At 42.6% G+C, this 26,266-nt stretch overlaps 1 protein-coding gene across 2 annotated transcripts; it reads right to left on the bottom strand.

The window, feature by feature from the left end:
* Positions 1–521: 521 nt before the first annotated feature.
* Positions 522–26,207, bottom strand: RSPRY1 (ring finger and SPRY domain containing 1). 2 transcript variants are annotated; one of them, XM_075281873.1, is made up of 16 exons: positions 26,108–26,207; positions 25,898–25,959; positions 21,564–22,044; positions 18,344–18,396; positions 16,688–16,800; positions 14,386–14,512; positions 12,499–12,557; positions 10,748–10,814; positions 10,529–10,660; positions 10,304–10,419; positions 10,045–10,188; positions 9,587–9,698; positions 8,432–8,534; positions 6,732–6,884; positions 6,030–6,134; positions 522–1,731 (listed from the first exon to the last, which is right to left on the bottom strand). In XM_075281873.1, the coding sequence occupies exons 3-16, from the start codon at positions 21,908–21,910 to the stop codon at positions 1,635–1,637; spliced, it is 1,728 nt and encodes a 575-aa protein (XP_075137974.1). In that variant the 5' UTR covers positions 21,911–22,044; positions 25,898–25,959; positions 26,108–26,207; the 3' UTR covers positions 522–1,634. The 2 variants fall into 2 exon arrangements, with proteins under 2 accessions (XP_075137974.1, XP_075137975.1); XM_075281874.1 differs by having other exon boundaries at positions 25,898–25,956; positions 26,108–26,192.
* Positions 26,208–26,266: the final 59 nt, after the last annotated feature.

Genomic DNA, 26,266 nt, shown 5'->3' on the forward strand with positions numbered 1-26,266 from the left:
ATAGCCCTGAGCAGACATCCCCGATGGACACGCAGAGGCCGCAGCCACCACGGGACAGCAGGCAGAACCGGCGTTCCAGACCGCGGCGCAGGCGATCCCCTGTCCGGCCACGGCAGAGCACTGCGGTTCTGTGGTAAGCCCACACGGGCAGGGCAGCGTACATACTTCTCGCTGCCCCAGAGTACAGGCGCTGGTTCAGGACGCTCTGGAGCTCTGAGAGCCGCCATGTTCTTGTGGACGCTGGCCGATAGCTCCGCCCACATAGAGAAGAGGCACCCATCCAGGTGAGCTGCTGATGGGGCTGGGATGACGTCATGCCAGGTCCTACAGCGAATTCAAACTACTACTCTGGTGAAATGTCAGCACAGCAGGAAGTGAGAGGAACATTAAAAAAATAAAATGGATTTCACTACGTGGGGCCTTAGCCTGAGGTGGTTTTTGCAATGCTTCAGGAAAACACGAGGGCTTTGAGGAAACAGAACCTTGTGTGCTAGGGTTAATGCACTTCTACTTTTGTTGGTTATAGAAATAATGGTTCTTTGGACTATTTGAAGACCTTTACTTTGTAAATCTTTACTTGACATTCGCCTATGTGTATTAACAGGGCCAAACGTAAACGCTCTGGTACAACATGTACTGGATTACAACACTGTTAAATTCTGGTAATTCTTCATTTACAGAACATTCATTTATACAAACTTTTCTCCTTTATTAACAGGTGACAGACTGAAATGTTAATCCAGCTGTGGACAAACTACTTACGTAGCCCGATGGCGGTAGTTTGGCAACAGCTGGCATACTAAACGTTCATTGTCTTAGACAGAACTGGTCACATGGTCCGCTTGGTCATATCAAATTATAAATATAGTAAAAGACTTTCCAATTCTTTAACTCACTACTGTGCACACATTACAAAACTCTGTACATTTACACCTGCATATTGCATTATCCTGTAAGTTAACCAAATATTCTTTGGAATATAAATTAAGCCCTAAAGGTTGATTTACATAAATCACAAATACTCACAATCCACAGTTTATAAGGAAAATGACTGACCAGCAGAAGGCCACATGAATAGAAAACAATGGTCAAATACTGTATTTTGTCTGGCAAAAATAGACATTTTGCAGTATGGTACAATTAGTTACAGTTTTTGCAAATACATTGATGCATAACTATAGTGCAAACCCTTTTCCAAAATTAAATGGAGCAAAACATTGACAAAATAGCATTTCAGGTGCCTGCTGGCGAGATAATGTTACTGCAATGGCCGTGGCTATCCAACAAGGTCATGATCTGAACCTAGAATGGGTGGAGTTGCTGCCAAAATAGATGAAAATATCCCAGATGTGATGGTCCAGTTCCACAAGTACCTTAAGGGATGAATGCATTGTCCATCATTGTGCAACTGCTCTAAGCCCAGATGTATCCCATATGTTACGCTCTACAGGGTTCGGTTACCAGCAGAATTTCTGTTGCACTTCAGTCTATGTACTGAGCTCTTCATCATTCACACACAGCTGTAAGATATGGCCATTTTCTCTCCTCTGAAGCGAATACAAAAGACTTGCAAATGCCTGCTTTTAGACAGTGCCTTAAAAAAAAAAAAAAATCCCATATTTACGCCACAGAGGTCAAGAGATGTGAGAAATTTGGCGGACACGAGTCTTTATTTCTTGTCGACACAATGGACAAGTTTCCAGCTGAAGTGCACATTCCATACAAAGATCACTGCAAACACACAAAGAAAGAAACTCAGTGATTCCTATATTAACAATTTTATGGTGTTAAATAATCCCCACATGTGGGTTCAAGGGGGACAGGAAACAAAAAAAAGCACAGGGCGGGGAAGAGTACAGTATAGATAGAATGAAACGTTTAGTAAGACGTTAAGCAAACCATAAGGGTATGTTCACACTGGAATTTGAGGCGGACTCCACCTCTTTGATTTCAATGGGAGGCAGACACCAATTATTTTTCTTTTCCCTCTAGCAGAATGAATAAAATAAATAAGAGTCATGTTGGTTCACCAGATTCCACCTGAGAATTCCCACTGAAGTGAATGGGAGAAGGAAAATTCCACCTGGCAAGTTCCAAATGTTCGCATGGTGGAATTTTTCCTAGCGGATAAAATTCAGCTTTAGAAATTGGAAGCTGAATCTTTCCGCCTTTTGAACATACTCCCCACACCCAACAACACATGCCACTACAGACCCCTGACAATAAAAACGTTCCTACCACCCCCATACACAAACAATGGTAAGGAGTAAGCCATGACCAGTAATATATATTTTTATATTATCTATCATCTATGCAGAGTTCCTTCCTCCTCCCTCTACACCTCCCAGACTACTTCTGCTTATAGATCCCTCATACCTCCTCTTGTTCTTAGACCTTCAGCTCCCACCACATGATCCCAAACCTACCGTATTTTTCGGACTATAAGACGCACTTTTTTTCCCCCAAATTTGGGGGGAAAAGAAGGGTGCGTCTTATAGTCCGAATGTGGTGCCTGGCACCCGCCGTAATAGAGAGGCGGATTTCGGCAAGGGATAGACGCCGGGGCCTGAGACATCGCTGCGCTCCTCTGCCCTGCATGAAGCCAGCAGGGGCGATGCTATTCCGCTCCTCCGTCCCCCCGCCGTTGGCTTCATGCAGGGCAGGGGAGCGCAGCGATGTCTCAGGCCCCAGCACCTGTGATGGAGTCTATCCCTTGCCGGCATCCGCCTCTCTAGTACAGCGGATGCCGGGTCTGTATCAGCGGCCCCTTCTTCCCCGGGGCCGGTCCCCACCGGCCCCATACCTGTGAAGTTGCAGGCCGGCTCCTGTGCGGCGATATCGCAAGAGCTGACCTGTTCGGGTGACAGCCGGGAGCCTAATAAGGCTCCCGGGCCTGTCACTGCTATATTAGTATTGTGGCTGGGTCTATGACCAGCCGTAATACTAATAGACAGAATGTCCCATAGACGGCAATACAGTTGTATTGCCGTCTATGGGACTTGCAATCAAGTGACCGCAGGTTCAAGCCCCCAGGGGGGAATAAAATAGTAAAGCTTTTTTTTTTTTTTTTTTTTTTTTTTTTTTTAAATATATAATAAAAATATGAGATAAATAAAAGTTCTAAATCACCTCCTGTCCCTAGAATATATATATATAAAAGTAGAAAATCATATATCATAAACCACCGGGTTTTTTTTCAATACAAGGTGATCTAAGCAATAGATAGTCCCCAAAATGGTAAACTAAAAAGTACTTCTGGCCCCGCAAAAAAAAAACCCACTCTATGCGTCCCCGTACAGCTGCAGGGTCACCTGTCAATGTGGCCTTGCAGCTGTTGCAAAACTACAACTCCCATATATTAAATATTTTACCATTTTTTGCTTCCAATTTTTTTTTTCCCTATTTTCCTCCTCTAAAACCTAAAAAACCTAAAACCTGGTGCGTCTTATAGTCCGAAAAATACGGTACATGTTCATATACCACCAAATCACCCCAACTTTCGTCTCCCTCCCCGACGTACCCTGAAACTGTTGTCCCCCATTAATGATCAAAGAATGGTTTTGATCTGTCTTCTCAAAACACCATTTGCCTTTTCCCATAGTATTACTTCCAGGCCTTCTTTTGCATCCTGAAGGCCAAAATCCCACAGAGGAGAGAGGCGTGCTATCAGTCATTGGAACCTTTCATATTTTTACTTGCATGGCAAGCTCTTGTGGTCACAGGAACCTTTGTTCTGCAATCTATATTTCAATCTGATGTATTCTTGTGATTCCCAAATCCGGTCATATATTACAATTTCCTTCATGGACCCAATATAAATGCCCCATCACAAGTTTTACATATATAATTTTATGCAGACTACCGATACAATTTAGAGGGTTTTTTAAAATCTGTATACAAATGTCAGCTTGTTACATCAAGTCACCATTTGAGACAGTGGATCCCAAAGTGTAGACAAGAGGATATGGATCATCAAAGTGACAGCTGGCATAATAAGGAGCCAAATACAGGCTTCTTATGGTGCTATATGTGTTACTGATCATATGTATATCTGTACAGCAGAAGTCCTGTTAACCCTTAGCATTTCTCACTGCACAATGAGCCGGAATCTAGAAGCAAAAGACCAAACTGTGAAATAGTAACATATAAGTATTCTAGTCCTAGACAATACTACTTCATGTTACTATTTCACTGCCGTTTTCTTCTCCTAATGCCTGTATTACTGTCCGCTATACGGTCTGGTCCTGGGCACATTTTAAGGTTATGTTAACCATACTGCTTCCTTCACTTCCTTTAAAGCAGGGGTCGGAAACTCAATTTACGCGGGGGCCGCTGGAGGTAGAGTCTGGGTGAGGCTGGGCCGCATCAGGTTTTCCACAGGCTATGCTCGCCGCAGCAAATTTAGCGCCGCCCAATTTTATGATCTCTCCGCCCATTCTTACTCATTTTTCATGTGCCCCTACACAGTATAATCCTCCTATAGTCACCCATACATTATATCTCCCCACATTATAATGTTCCCTTCCAACTGCCCCATAGTATTAAAGGGGCTCTATCACTAGGAAAAGTCATTTTTTAACTAATCACATCCTTGCATAGCCTTTAGAAAGGCTATTCCACCCCTACCTTTAGTATATAGATTGCCTCAGTGGTTTCTGAATAAGTCTGTTTTTATTCATATGCTAATTAGACTGGTGCACGATACATCGTGCACTCCTCTCCTGTTTCCTATGGGAGACTGCTGATGTTGATGATGACTCAGCTTCCTGTTTGCCTCACACACATAGGAGATAATAGGAGAGAGGAGGCTGCTGGGAACTTCCTGAGCTGGCTGGAAGCTCATTAGCATATGAATAAAAACGGACTTCTTCAGAAACCACTGAGGCAATCTACATACTAAAGATAGGTGTGAAATCGCTTTTCTAAAGGCTATGCAAGGATGTGATTAGTTAAAAATGACTTTTCCCAGTGATAGAGCCCCTTTAAGTCCCTCTCCTGGTGCCCCAGTTTAAACTGGAGGAAACTAGAGGGGACATGAAACTGGGGCAGCTGGAGGGGGACATAAAACAGTGGGGGGTAGTTGGAGGGGGGGCAATAAATTAATGGCAGCTGAAGTGGGACATTAAACTGGGGGCAACTAGAGGGGGACAGTAAACTCGGGAGGCTAGAAGCAGACATTAAACCGTAGGGGTAGCTGGATGGTGACAATAAACTGGGGACAACTAGAGGCAGAGGAGGTCCCCCCTCCAGCTACTCTCACGCTTTACTGCCCCCTCCAGTTGTCCCCAGTTTAAGTGCCCCCCTTCATCTACCCCCAGTTTCATCTCTCCCCACCATTTCTTCCCCAGTTTGATATCCCCCTTCATTTACCCCATTTTTATGTCCCCCCTCCATCTGCCCCAATTTCATATCCCCCTTCATCTGCCCCCAATTTCATATCCCCCTTCATCTGCCCCCATTTTCATGTCCCCCTTCCATCTAGCTTTCCACCAATCACTTTCTATTGCTATGATAAGAGTGGGGGAGTGATCGGAGGAAATTTTAAGTAAAACACTGACTAAAGGGACATAGCGGGACATGCAGGGAGCTGCGCAGGGGCCGCAAACTATCGTCCCTTGGGCCGCAGTTGGCCCGCAAGTTTGAGACCCCTGCTTTAAAGGGATCATGTGGGGATACAAAAATGTATCCATGCTTAGTGTATAGATTATTGAACTCTGCAAAGCTAATCTGGGCACAGGGGAACAGAAGGAGGTCTGGAAGTCCTCATGAGGTCACAGACTCTGCTCTACATCAGCTGCAAGTCCAGAGTAGAGCAAAGTTGGTCATGTGACCAACAGTCTGAAGTATCAGCAAGGCAAGCTGAGGAATGCCAATCTTACCCCCTACCTCTGAAGCTGAACTATGATTATTTGGTAGATTATTGTCCCTCAGCTCTCAAAATATTAGCTTTGTAATGACTGTCACTTTAATTTGGACCTCTGCCGGGCAGTTTCCAACCAATGTGGTCTCTCACAGGTGAAGTGACTGACCTGTGCCCACAAGGCTTAAGTTCTGTGTCTGCGACTTCATCACAGCAAAGGGTACAACAGTTCTCGCGAATGCTGACTTGTTTCAACAGTGCTAAGCGTCTGTGCCTGGGGAGAGAGAAAAGAGGGGGGGGGGGGAGGGAGAAGAAAAAAAGGAATGAATCTATCATTACTTATGAAGACCATGCTCTTAACTCCTTAATAAATAATCCAGTTTGAACATTAATGGTTGTGTCCAGGTCATCTAAAACACTGCTTTAATACAGCAAAGTGTTGGACTACGTGGGAAAAACCAACCAAACAAACGTACCCTTCAATTCCCATATTGGCTGCCTGGTAAGCTTTGGTGCCAGCACTCTGGCAATGCTGATGTCTCATACACCATTTGAGGGCAATGGTCCCCACTACACAAACGGAACACCACTGCTGAAGTCTACTGTGACATGTTGGTTGTGTAGAGTTCACCATTGAGCTCTGTGATTGGCTGCCGCAATGAACTGCCCCTAAATTAGAATGGCAACACTGTAAGCATAAGTGAAAACTGTCCTGAAGAGGCTAATGTGTACCAGTGTAACCATGCCCATTCCTTTGTCCCTGCTGGAGAGAGACCACCGCCATAAGGTTAATCCCTTCTCCCCTCACCCAAGAATGCATGTTTATGGTAGACCTGGTATAATATTTACATGGATGAATACACATTACTACCTTGGCAAAATGACCTTTTCCTCAGGAGCCAACACAGCATATTCATTAAAAGTGCTAAATTTATTTGCGGGTGGATATTTGAAGGGCTTGGCTCCAAAATTAAACTCGCACTGCTGATATGACATGAAACTTGCTGCTGCAAAAAACCCAGACCTAAGGAGAAGAGAACAGAATAGGCTTAGCAATGCAAATTGTATTACATAGAGCACATAGCAGTCACTATGGGAGAACAGAACTCCATATATTATTTATAACGGTGTCTGACCGCAGGAAAATCAGTATCAAACTAATCACCGCACCTTGTAGGGCGGCTTGTCTTATTCTGCATTACAGCTCCAGCTTTAGGAAAATATTTGCGTTTTATTCTTTTACAATATGGCAGAAAAAGACTTTAGGAGAATTTCATCTCTAGCCAGGGCTTCACTGTCTGTTCTAGATAAAGGCCCCTAAGCAATGGGACAGAGGGACAGTAATATAGAGCAGTAGGACAGGTGATGGTCCACACCACCAAGGTTCAGCATCTCCCTCAGTAGCCCTGGCTGAATGGTGTTGAACGCACTGGAGAAATCAAAGAACATTATTCTCACAGTGTTCCCGGGTTTCTCCAGGTGAGAGAGAGCTCTGTGCAGAAGGTGGATGATGGCGTCATCTACCCAAATGCCCGGCCGATAGGAAAACTGGAGGGGGTCCAGAGCGGAGCTCACTAAGGGGCGTAGGTGTGTCAGGACCAGTCTCTCTAGGACCTTCAGGTGGGATGTCACTGCTACAGGTCGGTAGTCATTGTAGTCGATCGGGTTGGGTTTCTTTGGTACTGGTACCACACAAGATGTCTTCCACAGTTGAGGCACCACTCCCAGCTTTAGACTCATATTGTACATGTGTGTAATGATACCACCCAGCTGGTCACCACACATTTTAAGAACTCTTGCGCTTATTCCATCAGGTCCTCTGGCCTTGTCTGCTTTAACCCTCTTGATTTCCCTACACACCTGAGACTCCTTGAGGATCAGATAGTCAGATTGCGGTTGACAGCAGGTCGGTGGGGGTTGAGTCTTGGTGTGTGAGGTGAGGGGGGTTGACTGACATGCTGGTGAAGGGACCATTGGCTTGGAGTCAAATCTATTGAAGAACAGATTAAGCTCGTTAAGCCACTTCCTGTCACCTACTATCTGCGGGCCAGCCTTTTGTTTGTGTCCAGATATCACCTTAAGACTGTCCCACACTAATAGGAGGGATCCCACAGGTGTTCCAGCATTTCAGGGTATAAGGGGTATTTTCATCTCAAAAATCCCATCTATACTGCTAGCTTATGTAAATTCAAGAGTTTTCCTAAATATATTGCTTCAGCAATGCTGCTTCACTCGCCTGCCAAGTTAGATCTATCTCACAACACCACAAGGTGAGCGGCCTTTTGGCCATATTGCACGATGTGCTGCTCGGAGTTTCTCTTTTTTTTTTGTTGAACCCAGTTGGGACCACTTTGATTGTAATGTTCATTATATAGATCCTCCCCCCATACACCCACCAACAAATGTGGGATGCACTGCAGACAGCATGTCTCCAGATACCCAAGAAAACCTACCAGCACCTTACTGAGTCACTCCCTGCCCCATCTAACTACTGTCTGTGCTGAACACAGCCAGTACTCCTGATAATGTGACTTGACTATATGAGAATCCTGAAGAAAGCAAAGCACTTACGTGGCGGAAGAGAAAACTTGCTTCTCAGGTGGAAGCTGGTTCCCATTAAGAGAAAAGATCATTAACTTTTTATGTAAATCCAATAAAAAGCCAACAGTGTCTCCTACAAAACAAAACACATATGTGAGGATAAAGGAATAGAAAGATACTGTATACAATATGAAGATGTAAATTTATAAGCAATACAGCTGCATCAATAGAGCAAAAACAAGGGGAGATTGACTATATGTTCACACAGTTTTTTTGCATGCAGATTTTGACGCAGAATCCGAGTGTAATACTGGCCCCCATTGACTTCAATGGGAGACGCATGCTTTTTTTCCCCCCCAGTTAGCCAGTAGCAAAAATAAGAAGCAACATGACCTATCTTTCCGCAGCATCCACAGATCAAGACACGCTCTGGTTTAGGCCCATTCATTCGGGTCTGATCAGGAGCTGGATGCCACGTCAGAATGGTATATAATAAGGGCTCGTTCACACGTGGGCAAAGGGGCGGATTTTGACAGCAGATTTCGCTTCAAAATCCACCCCCTTACAATGGTGGTCTATGCAGACCGCCGGGCTTCATTTTTCCGCTAGCGGCGGGCTGCTGCTAGCGGAGAAAAGCAGGGACATGTCCTATCTTCAGGCGGAAACCGTGGCGCTCTGGGCCGCGGGTTCCACCTAGCGGCAGCACCCTCCTGTGTCGGCTCATTCATTTGAGCCGACATAGGAGGGGAAAGCCGCGACCGCTTTTATTTGTTGCAGATTTTCCTGCGTTTTTTTTTTTTTTTTTTATAAGCCAAAGCCAAGAATGGCTACTTCTACCTACTGCTCAACCCACTCCTGGCTTTGGCTCAAAAATCTGCTAAATAAATAAATAAATAAATAAATAAAAAATGTTGTGTTTCCGCAACATGGGGCCTTAGCTTTATGGGTTATGTGATGTGACAAGTTCAGTTTATACATGGGGGAATGTATAGTATGGCATTAGTTGCAGCTGTAACATTTACGCACGGAGCAACTCCCATGGCATCAAGAGCTGTATTTTTAATAAACGTGCCCATATCATTTGCAGTATTCGGCTCCCCAGCTTGCTGGCCTTTCCACATACCACCATCTCTGCTGCTTGGAGGCCATGTAAAATGTTTCAAGGTATTGTTTCAGGAGATTTACCTTCTTTCCAGCAGGGATGTTGGTGAGCTTTACTTTTTGCGTTATACCAGATCAGCTGCCTGCAGCCATCATATGCACATGAATACTCATCATCCCCGATGCCGTAACCTTCCTACATAAACACATAAAACAGAGTGGGAGAAGGTTAGAAGCCATATAGCCAGTAATGCTGCAAGCTTCAGTCAGACATCAATGTAGAACGCTTTCCCATTCTGGCAGCCGGGCCACAAAACCCCTTTAATTTCATGTAAACTGAAATACTTAACTGCTCTGCAATGAATTAGCATTTCCAAATTTTATTAGTAGCCCCATATATGGTTATTTTTGTTTATAGTAGAAAACATTGCCCAATTTTACCCAACATCTATGGTTCTTAAACCATAGAGTAGAGGAGGCAGAAAGTGAATAGAGCTGCAGTGAAGAACCCAAGTGTCCTTTGCATCGGCAAAACAACTTACGTGATTGAGAAATTTGCTGTCTTTGGTCGCCCATCCTATCTGCATAACTCCAGAGGTAATGACAGTTACTTCATAATACCAAACACCAGAGTCTACACAGAACGTGCAGCGAACACTCTCAAAGGAGGAAGCATCACACCGGGCCTGCAGGAAAAAGGATTAGTACAAGACATCTGCATATGGGACAGCTAATGCAACAATAAAACATGAAAACTATTCTTCTTACAACTCTTTCTACAACCGCTAATAGAATCCTTACTTCTAATCCATACGGGGAAATCTTGAGGTACTCGCTCACATCGTTGCTGTTCAGCATGGCATTAATAGGCGCCAAGTCTGCTTTTTCATACGTCAGTTGTCTCCCTTCTTTTAGAACTGAAACAAAACCAGATTAATGACAGATTCATTGGTGGAATAACATACACTGGTTACTCCCTCAATATTATTTACAATATGAGAATTACAGGGCGTCAAACCCACTTACACAAATTGTCTAAACTCCACTGGGCACAGAAGCCCACCTGACGCTTTAAGAAGTCGCCGTTATTTGTCCACGTCTCAAGCAGGAGAAGACGGTCGCTTATATGAGACTCGGAAACAGTCATTTTATTTTCACCTAGAAGAATAAGTCAGCAATTAACCAATGATGATATAAAAGTCATAACCCCCACTTATTCCCCCCTAGTCATAGAAGAGGTCTTACTTGTTTGTGAAAACTTCTCCAGTGCAATAAGTGCAAACAGAATGACCATGGGATGAAATCTGAAATTCTAGAGCAGAGAAAACAAGACACTCAACAAACCAGGTCACAGGAATCTTATACTTGAATTTCTAGCAGCCATATGGGCAATTACCCAGCTTTTTTAGAATAAGATATAAATGGTCACATATGAATCTGATTACACATATCTATAGAATTTTATAGGGGCTGAGGAAGGGAGAGAGAAGCAGAATCACAGGTGCTGGAATGAAATAGGGGCTTTCTATCACATCAACAGTACTTTGTTCTACCATGCCTTGTAACTTCTAGCTGAAATACTACAGCACGCTGGTTCCCAGAGAACTAAGCATCATCTGCTTTAAATGGTCACCAACTTCTCAAACTACTTAAAGAGGACCTTTCATCAGATCGGGCACATGCAGTTTTATATACTGCTGGAAAGCTGACAGTGCGCTGAATTCAGCGCACTGTCGGCTTTCCCGATCCGTGCCCGGTGTAAAGCGCTATCGGTCCCGGTACCGTAGCGCTTTAGTGTCAGAAGGGCGTTTCTGACTGTTGGCCAGGAACGTCCTTCTGCCCAGCAGCGCCTATCGTGCTGTACTGTGGAGCGGGGAGGAACTTCCCCCTCCCTCTCCTGATAACACTCGTCTATGGACGAGCTGTGTGAGCAGAGGGAGGGGGCGTTCCTCCCCGCTCCACAGTACAGCACGATAGGCGCCGCGAGGCAGAAGGACGTTCCTGGCTAACAGTCAGAAACGCCCTTCTGACACTAAAGCGCTACGGTACCGGGACCGATAGCGCTTTACACCAGGCACGGATCGGGAAAGCCGACAGTGCGCTGAATTCAGCGCACTGTCAGCTTTCCAGCAGTATATAAAACTGCATGGGCCCGATTTGATGAAAGGTCCTCTTTAATCTTATTTCATGAAGCATGTGAATCTGGCTGCTTGTGTGGTTACAGATGGGATATTACTCATAGACAGCAAGCAAGTCTGACTGTGCTCATAGCTTTTTCCCTTGGGCTTTTCTCAGGTATTTGTTGGCAATTTCATAGTTACTCTAGTCAGTATAGTGGAACAATATCCGTAGTGGATGGGGGGGCAGACTGCCCCTTATTGTACATGCCAATAGCCTCAGAGACAAATGTAAAATGTGTTTCAGCCATGAAGTGATTAGCAGCAGAAAAACTGATAAGATACTTATGTGTGAAGGCTTAGGGCTCGATCACACGGGGCAAGAGGGGGATGATTTTGACGCCGAATCCACCTCAAAATCCGCCCCCTCACAATAGAGTTCTATGCAGACCGCTAAACTTTTTTTCCATGACCGGTTGATTCCTGCTCACGGAAAAAAGAAGCGAGCTGCCCTTTCTTCAGGCGGATTCCGCAGCTGACCGCCTCACGACAGCACCCTCCAGACTAGACCCATTCATTCGGGCCTACGCCTTCCTGCTTCAAAATCAGGACCAAAATACGCGGTCACTTGCCCCGTGTGAACTAGCCCTTATACAGTCATAGAACAGACTGCCTAGAAAGACCCTGAACATATTTCAACTTTTCATAAAAAAATCAGGTACCCTTTAAGCACCAGTCCTAAGAGTCAGTCTAAGACTTCACTTGAAGACGTGCTTTGACACTGAAATAGTTATACCAAGAACACTGACAAACACTGCATGCAAATCATTACACTACCATGTCATCACATCCTTGCACTTAGCATCCATGCTTACTTACCAGACTTTCTAACAAATATTCCAATATACCAGGACCAAGCAGAGAGATACTAGCAGGACCTAAAATAAATAAATAAAGTATATATTTATGTTTTACTTTAAAAGGAGTAATCCATCCTTTCAAAATTGATGGCGCCAACAGATTTAAAATTTATAGCATAACTTAAAGATATAAAGCTTATCCAGCACAACCCTAGCTAGTAGTGCTTCAGATAGTCAGGGGAGGCAGCCTACATGCATAGTAGTCACACGGTAACTATAGATTTAGATTATATTTTAACATTGTATCACAAGATAATCATTTGTTGCAGAAATGTTTCTATGAGGAGACAAGTACAAATCTAGATATTGGTCACGTGGCTGATGTGATACACCTAGATTTTGCAAAAGTATTTATACTGCACCACACAACAGCCTTATCCTAAACCTACAGATGTGAGGACTAGGGGATTATACATACACATGGGTAAAGAAACCCAGAAAGCATAGAGTATATTCAGAATAGGCTAAAATCAGTAGTGGGGTAACATAAGAATCGGTGTTAAGACCAATTCTCCTTAGTCTCAATCTTGTGAATAGGAAAAAAGTAAAGTCAGTCTTTGCTGCCGATACAAAACTCTATAGATTTCTTAAAACTGAACTGGGCAAATGATCACAGAATACCCAAAACTGAAAGACGGCTCAATGGGTGTGAACTTGCTCACATTGATAATTACAATTATTTTGCCTCCATGACATCCTCACACTGACTAAGGGATAGGTCACTAACTATAGATTATCTAATGAAGATTGCTGATATAAGAATAACTGAAAACAAAATTCAGTGGCATGGCATGACATATACGTGGGGGCGGGGAATGTACAAAGGGGACTATCGTTATTTGTAATCAGGGTAAACTGTACAATTAATCCTCATTTCGATTTTTACAGAAAACAGATTTTGAGAGATAGAAGACTGATCCAAAGATTATTATGAAATTTGGAAATTGAAAGGAATTGTCCCCTAACGTGGTATTAATTGATGTCCTCTTATAACACCTACAGCAAAGACATGTTGAACCTGATGGATTTGCATCTATATTTAAAACCTTATGTATCACACTGACCCATATAAAGGTATTTATGCTGCATGGTGAATGGCACTAAATTTATAATGCAAACAACTATGGCAGAAATAGAGTTAATGAAAGTTTATCAATAAGTTATTTGCATCCCTAAAAAGCCATTGAAAAATACAGATTGACGCTCAAAAAATAAGCCCTCATACAGCCATGTCAATAGAAAATATTCTATAAAAAGAAGAAAAAAAAATGCGGTTAAAGGAAGTGATCCAGTTTCTAATATTGATGACCTATCCGCAGTAGGTTATACATTATATAATATCTGCGAGGGAGGGTCTGACACCCAGGACCCCAACAGCACGGCTCTTAATATGGTTTACATAGTTCAAGCCGCTGTTCTATAGTAAACTATGCTACAGTTTGTACATCAAGTTAGCAGTGCAGCTAAAGTTATGTAAACAATACTAAGAATCACTGACACCCAGGATATGCCATCAATGTTAGAGACTTTCCCTTTAAGCTTTGGGATAAAGCTTCTACATTCATTTGAAGGAAAGGGGGGGGGGGAGTGCAAGGGTACTGGGGGTCCTAGTGATCAATACCGACCAATTAGCTTTTAGCTAATAGCAATTAGCAAGTTACATACATTCAGGATTTCAGGGGGGGGGTTGTGTTTTTATTTTGCAATGATTTTGTAATCTTTATAGCCAACAAGAAACATCTGTATCTGCCCAACCATCTCCTGACATGTAAGGACAGGGGAGTAAGATGAATTAAGGGCAGATTAAGTTGTGTTCTCTGGGTTTAGTAAGGACATAAACACTCACCTGCCAATTTCTCAGCCAAGCATCCTAATACAGCAGTTGTGTTCCGGTGTTTGGCAGGATTACTGGCATCTTGGATCGCCGTTGCCCCACTTAGATTTAATTTCTCTGTCAGCTTCTGTAGGGCATCCTGTAAAATATATGGCTCATTAACAAATTGTAAGACAAGTGGCGTCTCTTAGCATCAAGTCAACTTCTAAGATTCAGACTATGGACGTAGACCGCAACTAGATCACAGGGCTATGGATTTGATATGAAGGCTCACTGCTGCTGATACAATACATTCTCATTAAAGAGAAACACAAAAGACAGAAGAAAAATAGCATGAAGTCCTTTATTCATCTACTCTATTCCTGTAATCCATCTTCAATCTTTTAGCTATGTCCCAGGAGACCAGCCATCTGCAATCTTATCCCAGATCTGACCTGTCTGGCTGTAAGATAGCTGGCTGCAGTATAAGCCCTCCACCACTGCAGTCTGTACTGGGAAACCAGGCACACCTAAGCCATACCCTATATAAATAACCCTGAAACGGTTTGCTTCTTGCGAGATTTGTACATGCTCATGACAATACCATTTGGGCAGTCAGGCCTGGTGAAGGCTTCAGGAAAGCTCTGACAGAAGGTGACAGGAAACCATTGAATACTCCATTGATTGTACAGAATGGTCTTGATATACTATGGTTACTAAAATGCAAAAGTCAGCCCACTCCAGGTTAGCAAGAGCCCCAGCATTTCATGCAAAGCATGGATCTGGAGTTCAGGTGGCATTGGAGATGGAGTTGGTAAAAACATACCCACTCTGGCTTCAAAATAAAAGTTATATCATTTATTATCAATTGCTTTTTGAAAATGTACTTTTATAGCAATTTAAGAAAACTTAGTTCTACTGACCTAGAACTGTAGCCTTAAACCAGTAACATCTTATCCCTCTGCATTCTAGCTTTTATAAATTTTACTTCAATAAGACCTTGCATTTTCTTGGTACATATGACTTTCTGATCAGTTTTTATTACTGGCTTTTTGTTTGTTTGTTTTGAGAGGAGAGATGAACAAAAAAAATAAAATCTGGCATCTGAATTGTACGGTTTATAGCGTTTATTATGTACAATAAATGTGCTAAGTTTATTTTAGGGATTATTAAGGATGTGGCAATACCAAGAGTGTGTATTTTCCCTCCATTAAAATGGAGGAAAAAAACAAACAAAAAAACCTGGTCTACTTATACTCCTCCCCTCCCCACTGTGTAAAACCACTTAGGTGCTGCGGTCAACATTCACCACAGTATCTAAGGATCTAAGGTGCTCAATGAACAAACACCCATGGTACACCTCCTTCCCAGGGACAGGAGAACGAGGAATCTTTCACCTGCATGCTCAGTACCTCCCTACACCCAGAAGTGAAGTGAAGCCATCCTAGCATGCTCAGTCCTCCAGAGAACTACAGTACACGTGTTTGGCAGATCACCAAAAAATGGACACTCAGGCATGCACGGTTAATTCTGCCTGAACCTGAAGTTGTAGAGCAGATTGCGCATGCATGATATTTTACATAGGAACAGTGCTGTGTCAGATGCCTGTGAATGGCGGAAGTTTTGTCCAAGAGGAAGAGGGGAGTGATCAGAAGCATAAAAGGGGTGGTGTAGAGTTATGACGCGGGGGGTGCTCAGAGCATTGGAGGAATGTCCACGACGCTCCATGATCCTAATTTGCATAAGAGAAGAAACTGAATTTTGCAGAAACGGTGGGAGAAGCAAAGAATGAAAGGTAGGAGTAGGATAGCCTTCTCTACAACACATTTATGCCAGATCACTGGGCTTTACCATATGCTGGACTTGATAAATCCCCCGATTGTTATATGCGAAAAACCCTTAATAAACTCTGATTAAACCTAAATCTCCCACCCCCATTCATTTCAATGCAACTATTCACGCATCCATTTTTTTTAATGTTCAAAGTCCATGAAATGGATATAATATTATTATTATTATTATTATTAATAGCTTACAAAGAAAGCAAAACACATTTTTTTTACAAAAGGGAAATAAGCCTTAAACTGAAAAACACACAAAGTCCCAAAAACGATCATAACATGAAAACAAAACTTATCAGGTCTCTAGGACATAAATAGCTGGAAGTGAAACCCATATTAAAAAGTTCCAGATTTCCCCCTCCATCTCCCATCTAGTATTCTGGTTTGTTTTTATAGAGCGATTACGGCACACTCATGTCCCCGAGCAGGTTTTATTATCATTAAAGTACAAGCAATGATTTATTCAAGGCTGACAATAACGAGATGACACATACTTTTGTTGGCAGCGGACATTCATCTAGTAGCAATGTAATGACAGCTGGACCCAAAGGATCTTCTAATGGAATGACTCTAATGAGGGACTGCACCACATCCAGCCAGCCACTATCTGTCATAGGAAAGCAAAGAGCTCAGAGTAATAACACAAATGAGGAGCAAACACTGCAGAGACATTATACAGCTTATATACAGTATATAGCAAGGCTATAATTCCTCCACCCCACTGTGCCCAGGATACAACAAAGGGAGGTGAATGCTCCAAAAGGGACTCAGGTGGCACCATAACAAGCACGTAACCCTAATGTACATGGACAGGAGCACTTTTTAAAGTATATTCCAATAAAAAGAACTGTTATGTTCTGTGGTAGGCAATAGACTAAGTTAGGTTTTTAACAATGGGAGCAATATATATATTTTTATTAAAGCATACCTCCAATTATACAGAAACTTTCCAAAAATGAGCATTACAGGTTAATATTAGAAACTCTGTATTATACATTTTTATAGAAAAAGGTTTCTATTATCATTCAGATGCAATTACTAATACAATATATCCAGAAAGTGGATATGGAGGAGTTACTTCTAGCAATAAAGTCTATGGAGCAGGGTGGTGGGTGAAGGCGACACAGACAGTAATAACAGACAAAGTAAAGAGTAGGAGGAAAAGAACATGCTAAAAAGAGAAGGTAGCATTTACCTTCAATAAGATATAAAACAAAGCTTATTTGACATTCACTTTGCTATTCAATAGAATTGGAGGTATGCTATAAATAGCTTAAGTTCACATAGTACAGATCTAAGGCTTTATTTGCAAGCAAATGGCTCCTAAAAAGGGGAAATAACATTCATTTCTGTTTTTGAACCCGACCTGGACTGAGTGATAACAGTTAAAGGGATTTTGGATTTAGGATTTCGTATAGGCCTTAATTATCTGATTGATGGAAGCCAACAGTCGGCACCCGTACTGATCAGCCTTTGATACCTGTACTGTGACAACACAGATCATAGAGCAGTTAGTTCTGTGCCCCGTATCGTGCAGGTATAGGATAGGTCAGAAAATCCTGGACAAACACAAGGAACTTCTATTTGGTGTTCACAGAATCCTTATGCCACGCTCCACAGTCTTAGGCCTGTCCTTGGTATAACAAGGTATCAATTTGCCTGGAGTGCAAAGCGTATGTTTCATCAGGACATAGGCCACTGACATCACAATCTTTATGACAATTGGTGCATTTATGGTACTAGAATGTTTGAATATGAACAACTCAAAGTCTTTCTAATGTGTCATGCAAGAGAATTAACTGTAATATGGGAAGATACACATACAGGTCATGAATTTCTTCTTGCAGGCAATAAAACATGCATGAAATCCATTGCAGTGTTACGATCAATGGCTTCATTTCTAATCTGTAACCATTGTGATTATTAATAAATGATATATGTATTTGTACATCCTGTTAGACTGGGTAGTCAGTGCTGACAGTACAACTTACATGGCGCTCTCTCTGACCAGTGCGGAATAGGCTGCAGTTCTCTATAGGACACTGCAGATGTCAGGTCATAAAATTAATCTGGCTAGAATTCCCCTTTAAGACGCCAGGTAACCAAAAGTAACTAATAAAAAACAAATGCGACAACAGAAAAATAAGTACCTGTTTCTGCCATTTCATGCAAAGTGATCATAGAATATGGGGGCTCCTGGTCACTGAAAAGCAATGGTTACAAACATTCATTTGGTTTTTTGTCAACAAAATGCGGAAAGGAAATGCAGTATCTTAAAGATTCATCAATACCAAAAAGTCAATGGGGCATGGACTAGGGGTGTCTCTGGACAAACGCAACGTTGATGAATCAGAAATATTCTGGAGATCAGACAGGAGCAGATGCTGCATAAAAGTTTTTATACTTTTCCAAAGATGAAGAGTTAGCAGGATGGTAGGACAGGGTTCGGATGGTTTTGCCATGCATAAAAGTTTAGTAATAGACACATCGATGCATTTAAATTCCCTGATTGTGAACGGGGGCTATTCATATGACCAAAAAAAAATAGATATTTTTCAAATATTTTGGACCATATTCGTGTGAATCTAGACCCTAGAGTATAATAGCAGTTCCGGTTCGGATGCATCCAAACAAAATTGCAAGTTCTTGCCAAAACATATCTGAAAAGGGGCACGTCCATTAATCGTAATCAAAGTAAAATGTCTGATCAATTGTGATTTTGATATCTGTCATAATCGCCGAACCCTACGTTTTACCATGATTACAGTTAATGAACCATTTTATGCCACACCCCTGTTTATGCCACACCCCCTATTTATAGGCGACGTCAACCCTGTAAATTTTGTTTCACTCATTCACAAACCTGACTGGATAGCGTACAGTTGACATATCCTTCAGTCCAAGAGTAGGCAACCTTCGGCACTCCAGCTGTTGTAGAACTACACTCACCGGCCACTTTATTAGGTACACCTGTCCAACTGCTCATTAACACTTAATTTCTAATCAGCCAATCACATGGCAGCAACTCAGTGCATTTAGGCATGTAGACATGGTCAAGACAATCTCCTGCAGTTCAAACCGAGCATCAGTATGGGGAAGAAAGGTGATTTGAGTGCCTTTGAATGTGGCATGGTTGTTGGTGCCAGAAGGGCTGGTCTGAGTATTTCAGAAACTGCTGATCTACTGGGATTTTCACGCACAACCATCTCTAGGGTTTACAGAGAATGGTCCGAAAAAGAAAAAAAACATCCAGTGAGCGGCAGTTCTGTGGGCGGAAATGCGTTGTTGATGCCAAAGGTCAGAGGAGAATGGCCAGACTGGTTTGAGCTGATAGAAAGGCAACAGTGACTCAAATAGCCACCCGTTACAACCAAGGTAGCCAGAAGAGCATCTCTGAACGCACAGTACGTCAAACTTTGAGGCAGATGGGCTACAGCAGCAGAAGACCACACCGGGTGCCACTCCTTTCAGCTAAGAACAGGAAACTGAGGCTACAATTTGCACAAGCTCATCGAAATTGGACAATGGAAGATTGGAAAAACGTTGCCTGGTCTGATGAGTCTCGATTTCTGCTGCGACATTCGGATGGTAGGGTCAGAATTTGGCGTCAACAACATGAAAGCATGGATCCATCCTGCCTTGTATCAACGGTTCAGGCTGGTGGTGGTGGTGTCATGGTGTGGGGAATATTTTCTTGGCACTCTTTGGGCCCCTTGGTACCAATTGAGCATTGTTGCAATGCCAAAGCCTACCTGAGTATTGTTGCTGACCATGTCCATCCCTTTATGACCACAATGTACCCAACATCTGATGGCTACTTTCAGCAGGATAATGCGCCATGTCATAAAGCTGGAATCATCTCAGACTGGTTTCTTGAACATGACAGTGAGTTCACTGTACTCCAATGGCCTCCACAGTCACCAGATCTCAATCCAATAGAGCATCTTTGGGATGTGGTGGAACGGGAGATTCGCATCATGGATGTGCAGCCGACAAATCTGCGGCAACTGTGTGATGCCATCATGTCAATATGGACCAAAATCTCTGAGGAATGCTTCCAGCACCTTGTTGAATCTATGCCACGAAGAATTGAGGCAGTTCTGAAGGCAAAAGGAGGTCCAACCCGTTACTAGCATGGTGTACCTAATAAAGTGGCCGGTGAGTGTAGAACTCCCAGCATACATACTTGCTCTGCTGTTCTTAGAACTCCCATGGAAGTAAATGAAGCATATTGGGAGTTGTAGTTTCACAGCAGCTGGAGTGCCGATGGTTGCTGACCCCTGCTGGCAGGGCAGTGGCAGTGTGATATAGGATGGAAGGGATGCTTAGCCGCACATTGGATCTGGCATGCATGCCATACATCTATAGATGGGTTAACTCTGCTACATTTTACAGCAGGACATTGACTGCTCGCTCTCCAGTCCACTGCATTGGGTGGCCTGGTCAGCATTACCTTTTTTTCAATTAGTTCTTTGTAATCAATTTGCTTGATGCCAACATTTCTGAGAGATTATTTCCCAATGCCGAAGTCCTCTGATGACCCCAAATCACATTTATTTTGGGAAAACGAATTAGGATATATGTTGCTGTATTGGCAATAATATTTTAGATGTTTCACAGCCAACTGTCTGCTTATCTGGCATGAGGATATGTAGGGCTTGTCCTCAGTAGGGTTATGGAATTGGGGATGTGAACACAAGTGTATGGATAGTTACTACGTCCCCTTAGGACTCCCACCCATGAACAGTATACCATAAGACTAATCATCACTGAACATATAGATTTGACTGTATTGGGGAGGGCACAGCCACAACTGTAATTATTGGTAAATGCATTTTTTTTAAATATATCAAAAGGCCAAATTCTAAATCCTCAATACCAATGATATTTGTTCTAAGGCGGCAGTGCTGAAAAGAGAAAGGCAGCAAGAACAGCTAAAAATTGGCATGCTAGGAGGCTTCAGCATGCCTATAGAGCACCATTCACCTATCCTGCATAAAGAATAAAAGGGATTTCAGGTGTTTCCATGACTTTGTTCACGTCACTTATTACAATATTTGAAGTTTTATTCAGACTGAACACTTCCAAACCGAAACTGCCAAGTAAAACCCAAACCAATAAACCCCTAGCCCTAGTTGGACACCACCAACCTAACATTGAAGACTTATTTTAATAATAAGACATTGAAAAGGTGGACAACCCCTTTAAGAATAATGATCTCATTCGCCAGTTTCAGCAAGACGGAAAATCTAGAATTACTGATTAAAGAAACACAATGCGGTGTTATAAGCCATCTGACTCCAAAGACCTGATCAGTATAAGCAGAATGTGAAAAGAAAAGGAAGATCCAGGAGACAAACCCCAACTTACTTGTCTACAAGAGTCCTAATGACAGCCAAAGTATCCAGCACCAGGCCATCCACATTCGGCTTTTTCCTCCGTGGCTCATGTGGTCCCCTTCCTCTTCGAGGAGGTCTTACTGGGTCTCTTGGACGGTTCCTAGATTCACTAGCAGGTGCAATACGGTTCTCAGTTTGTTGACTTGGAGAGTCTACATTGTCCTCCACTTCACTATCTTCTCTGCATACACAATTGTTCCCCATGTTACTGGTCCCAGAATGTTCATTTAAATGAACGGTATGGTGCCCAAAGTGCGACAGAAAACCTTGTACAAGGCTTCTGCTAGCGTAAAATGCAATCCAAGCAAGCACAATCATCTAGAACGCTGTACATATTGCAGCTGCATGATCTGGAATCCAACTATTCTCCATCCTCCTCTGGAATCTTCAAGTGCTGAGATGTCCTGTGCCCAACATTATCTCAGACAAGGATCCATGTCCCCAATACAGATCTGGAGAGATGAGAGAGTGTTAGTCCAAGTGGAAGAAGAATTCCCTGTGCAATAATATATAAAGCATCATTTATTACAAAGTCCAGCCATGTACATGAATGTAGTGTATCATACCATTGCCATTTCTGACTGGATGTGATGACATCAATGAATAACTCTGTAAAGGACTCCCGAAGGCAAGTCTTATGAATCAGCTAAAATAAACATGCCATTGCCATAGTAACACATAATAAAAGGAATTTTTTACTACTGGGTAACTAAGGCATCACTCATTGGTATAGGACAAATGACTTATACACAAAAGGTGGCTGCCATTTTTGCTAGTGGTCAAACTAGAACCTTCTCAGATAGAAAAAAAAAAAAAATAAGGGATAGTCCAGATTTTATTTTTACTTTAATGACAGCTGAGCTGCAGACCAGGCACCTAGCCACTACGCAGGGACTGGCCATTATTTTTATGATGATCCATCCTTAGGATAAGCCATCAACTAAAGAACACCCGAGGATCGGCTGCTTGCAGGGGCAGATCACTGCTTCCACCTCACAGTGACCTCCCATTCAAGTGAATAGGGCGAGATGAAATAAACACTGTGGCTGCACAAATATACAGTGCTGTGCTTGACAAGTACTGAAGAGGCTGCAGAGCCCACCCGACACTACAGCTTCACCAAACAGCTGATCGCTTGGGGAACTGCTCATCTTTAATCCTAAGGAGAAGTCATTATTTACTTTCCTGGAAACCCCTATAAGTTTTTTTTTTTTTTATTCTCCTTTAATGTATTAAAGGGGTTGTCCAAGATCAGACATCCATGGTCTATCCTTAGGATAGCTCATTAATATCAGACCTATAAAAATGGACATTTTTCATGCCAGTGTACATCCAAGGGACACCCATTTTCATGGATCCCTCATAGGTTTGACTCTATTGAGGGCCATGTTCATTAAATTCCACCTTTTTTTAATGCACAATATACTAGCGCTTCTTAGGAATAATTTATCTGACTGAATCTCCCTTTAGATAATAAAGGGGTGGTTCTCTTTTACTAAAATAAGGGCCTATCCTAATAGAGGTTGTGCATGACTTAGAAAACACGATGGCTTTCTTCTTCACAGCAAGTGAAGGTGTGTCTGTTGGTGAAATGGCCATATTGCAGCTCAGTCACATTCATTTTGACCATCAATGGCATCTCATCTGTCTCCCTGGGCAAGTTGCCATATATGCTCAAGTGGGAGGGGGTAGGACACTATTTATCTGACTGGACCCATATGGTTGAAACTATGGCCAGAATATCCATCAACATGACCATATTTGAGGCAGTCTGGGAGGTTCTCCTGCATTGGTACTTGTCTAGGTGGTCTCATATGTGCCCCAATGCATCCCCACTATATTTTAGGAAATGTGGGAATAGGAAGGGGGTCCATGGACTATATTTGCTAGGAGGGATCTATGGTATGGCAATTCTGGACACAGGTGTACCATTTCATTATACCGGTCACCGGTGTTAATTTAACTAAAAACCCATAGCAAGCCCTTCATACTTCTCCAATCTTAGATGTGCAAAGTGGTAGTAAAATACTGACCTACGGTATAATATTTTTCTGGCAGATAAACTGGTAATAGCAAGGAGATGGAAAGTTTTGCCACTGGCTTTAGGCCTGGTCAAAAATAAGCTAAAATCGATTATGGTGAACAACTAACATTATAACAGATTCTAAATCTGAAGCAGTATGGTCCCTGTAGATTGGCAACATAGAGTTAATTAGCTTGGAGTCTTCTAGCCACATGTAGGGATCCTTTCTTCTCTCATCCCTCTGTTTATCTAATCTGTATCCCCTCTTGCATGTCTTATCCACGTTATAATTCTGATACCAATTAGGCTATATTCACATTTGTACCCGGGTGTCTGCTGTTCTGGTCTATTGGAGGACCAGAACAACAGACACACAGAACACTAAAACAATGGACACTAATGGTGACAGATGGTCCCCATTGTAGTTATACTGAAACTGCCAGACAGAGGAGTTAAACTTACTGAACTTTTTCGTCTGCCAATTTTCAGCAGACACTGTGACTGAGTCTCCGCCACAGATGTGAACCCAACCATAACCTGTTGTAGTGGGTAAGGGTACTGCTAGAAGACTGAGGTCATTCTTGATGGTTTTTATTTTTTTATTTTGCATCACTTGTTACTGGACAAAACGTTGGGTTGCTTAATCCTGACTCTTTGACCTTTAATCTACGCACGGTTGACAGAGTCATGTGTATTTTTCTAATGACGCAAACAGTCTTTATGAAAACTTTTATTCTTTCCATAAAAATTTATGAAAGGAGACCTCTATCTCAGTGATTGCTATAGTCAACTGCTCCACAGATCAGTCAGATTCCATAGGAATGAATTGGAAGTTAAAGGGCAGCGACAGCCCCATAGTTAATACTTTGTGATGATCACTTTCTAAAGGGAAAGGACAACTCCAGGTCAACTTTATAGCTCTCTTCATTACACTGAGTGAAATAGTTCTAGCTTTAAGGGTCCATTCACACAGAGGAAGATGGTGAGGAATTTGGTGTGGAATTTCAGGGCTGAAAAAAAAGCCTCCCATTGACTTCAATGGGTTCTGCTAGCAGAATAAAAAGCTAGCAGAACCCATTGAAGTCAATAGGAGGCTTTTTTTTTTTTCAGCGCTGAAATTCAACACAAGAGAACACATTACCACGGAACAGAATAAGGCTAGAAATCATCTAGAAGTAGTCACCTTCTCATCATCCCCTCTCCATAGACTTCTGTGTGACGCTACAGATGTTATACAGATAACGAGTGAAGATAAGAAGGCGGAGGGTAGCTTAATAAATGATGAAGAAAACATTTCTTTAACAAGATATATTGCACAGATTTTTACATTCATTTAATTAAAGTAGCCTTATAATTTAAAGTAAGCCATAACTTCTAAAAAAGGGGCCCCTTTCCTTATTATTAGATCAGAGATATACCGTACTAAAATAAAAGAGTCGCAGTCAGCTACAATTCATTATGGGTGCGCTAACCTACATGGACCGCATCTTAGTAGAGATGGTATTAGCCTAGGGCTCGTACCGCACAGGACACAATTTTATTTTCTGCTTAATACAATAACAAACAAGACAAAAGAAAAACTTCCTTTTTTTTCTTTAAACATTAGAGCAAATGGTGACAAATGCAAACAGAGGGTGATCCATTTGCATTAGTCATTCTGTCGGCTATGACTGTTCAGACAGACTAATCAGCTGTTTCTATCCCATTAATAGAGTCTGTCAGGTCACACAGATGCGTTTCAGATCAATAACAGTGCTGTGTATGGATCTGCAAGAGGAACTGAATTATTTGCCCCATTCACCTACTTAGCAACAAATGCTCTAAATCTGCCGCCCAATGATGGCCCTTGTAGTAGTGAATGACATTTATGGCTTCTACCTGTGTCACACCTACCTGTCAGATCAGGCCCCACCCCCAATTCATTAAGACTGCTTTGCATATCCATATAATGATGCTTAGCTCTGTATTGCCCTATCAGTTTGTGGCCATGAAGGGATCTCTCTGCTCTTAGTAAGGGCCCCTATGTGGCACTATTATTACTAGCCCTTAAAATGGCATCCATCAGAAATGGGGCATCAAGGTACCAAGGAGACAACCTTAGACTTCAAGCCACTGTCAGAGTTTGTCAGTGAAGGAGCAGCACAGCCCAGGTCACAAGCACATGACAGGTGGAAGCCACAGGTTGCCCATCCTCAGCATACAATACAAGGTGCTGTGTAATATGGCACCTGTTCTATCCACACAGGCGGCAGACACAGGACAGACATATAAGGTGCACGCACCACGTCTTCTGTAGCAATGGGAACCTCTGGCGTTGTTCTCCTCACATCTCACGCTGCATCTGCTGGACAAAGAAGCAGGTAGACACAATGATAGGCTGGGCACATGTCATGTACTGCTGCACACACCAACCCCTACGGCTCACACGTCCATTCCCCTCCATTACTAGAATGTATACGAGCACAATACGTATGTACAGAGAACCCCCTTACCGTTATAAGGCTCTCGCACTATAACGCGCACTTCCTGTTTCCTTCTCCTCTCTCTGTTGCTGAAAATAAGGCCAATCATGACGCGACAAGCCGGGAAGTGAGTTGTATTTTCTGCGCATGCTCACACCTCCTGAAGCCGCAGCGGCCATTTTTCTTTAG

Source organism: Leptodactylus fuscus, chromosome 7 (assembly GCF_031893055.1).
Source record: "Leptodactylus fuscus isolate aLepFus1 chromosome 7, aLepFus1.hap2, whole genome shotgun sequence".
Lineage (NCBI taxonomy): Eukaryota > Metazoa > Chordata > Amphibia > Anura > Leptodactylidae > Leptodactylus > Leptodactylus fuscus.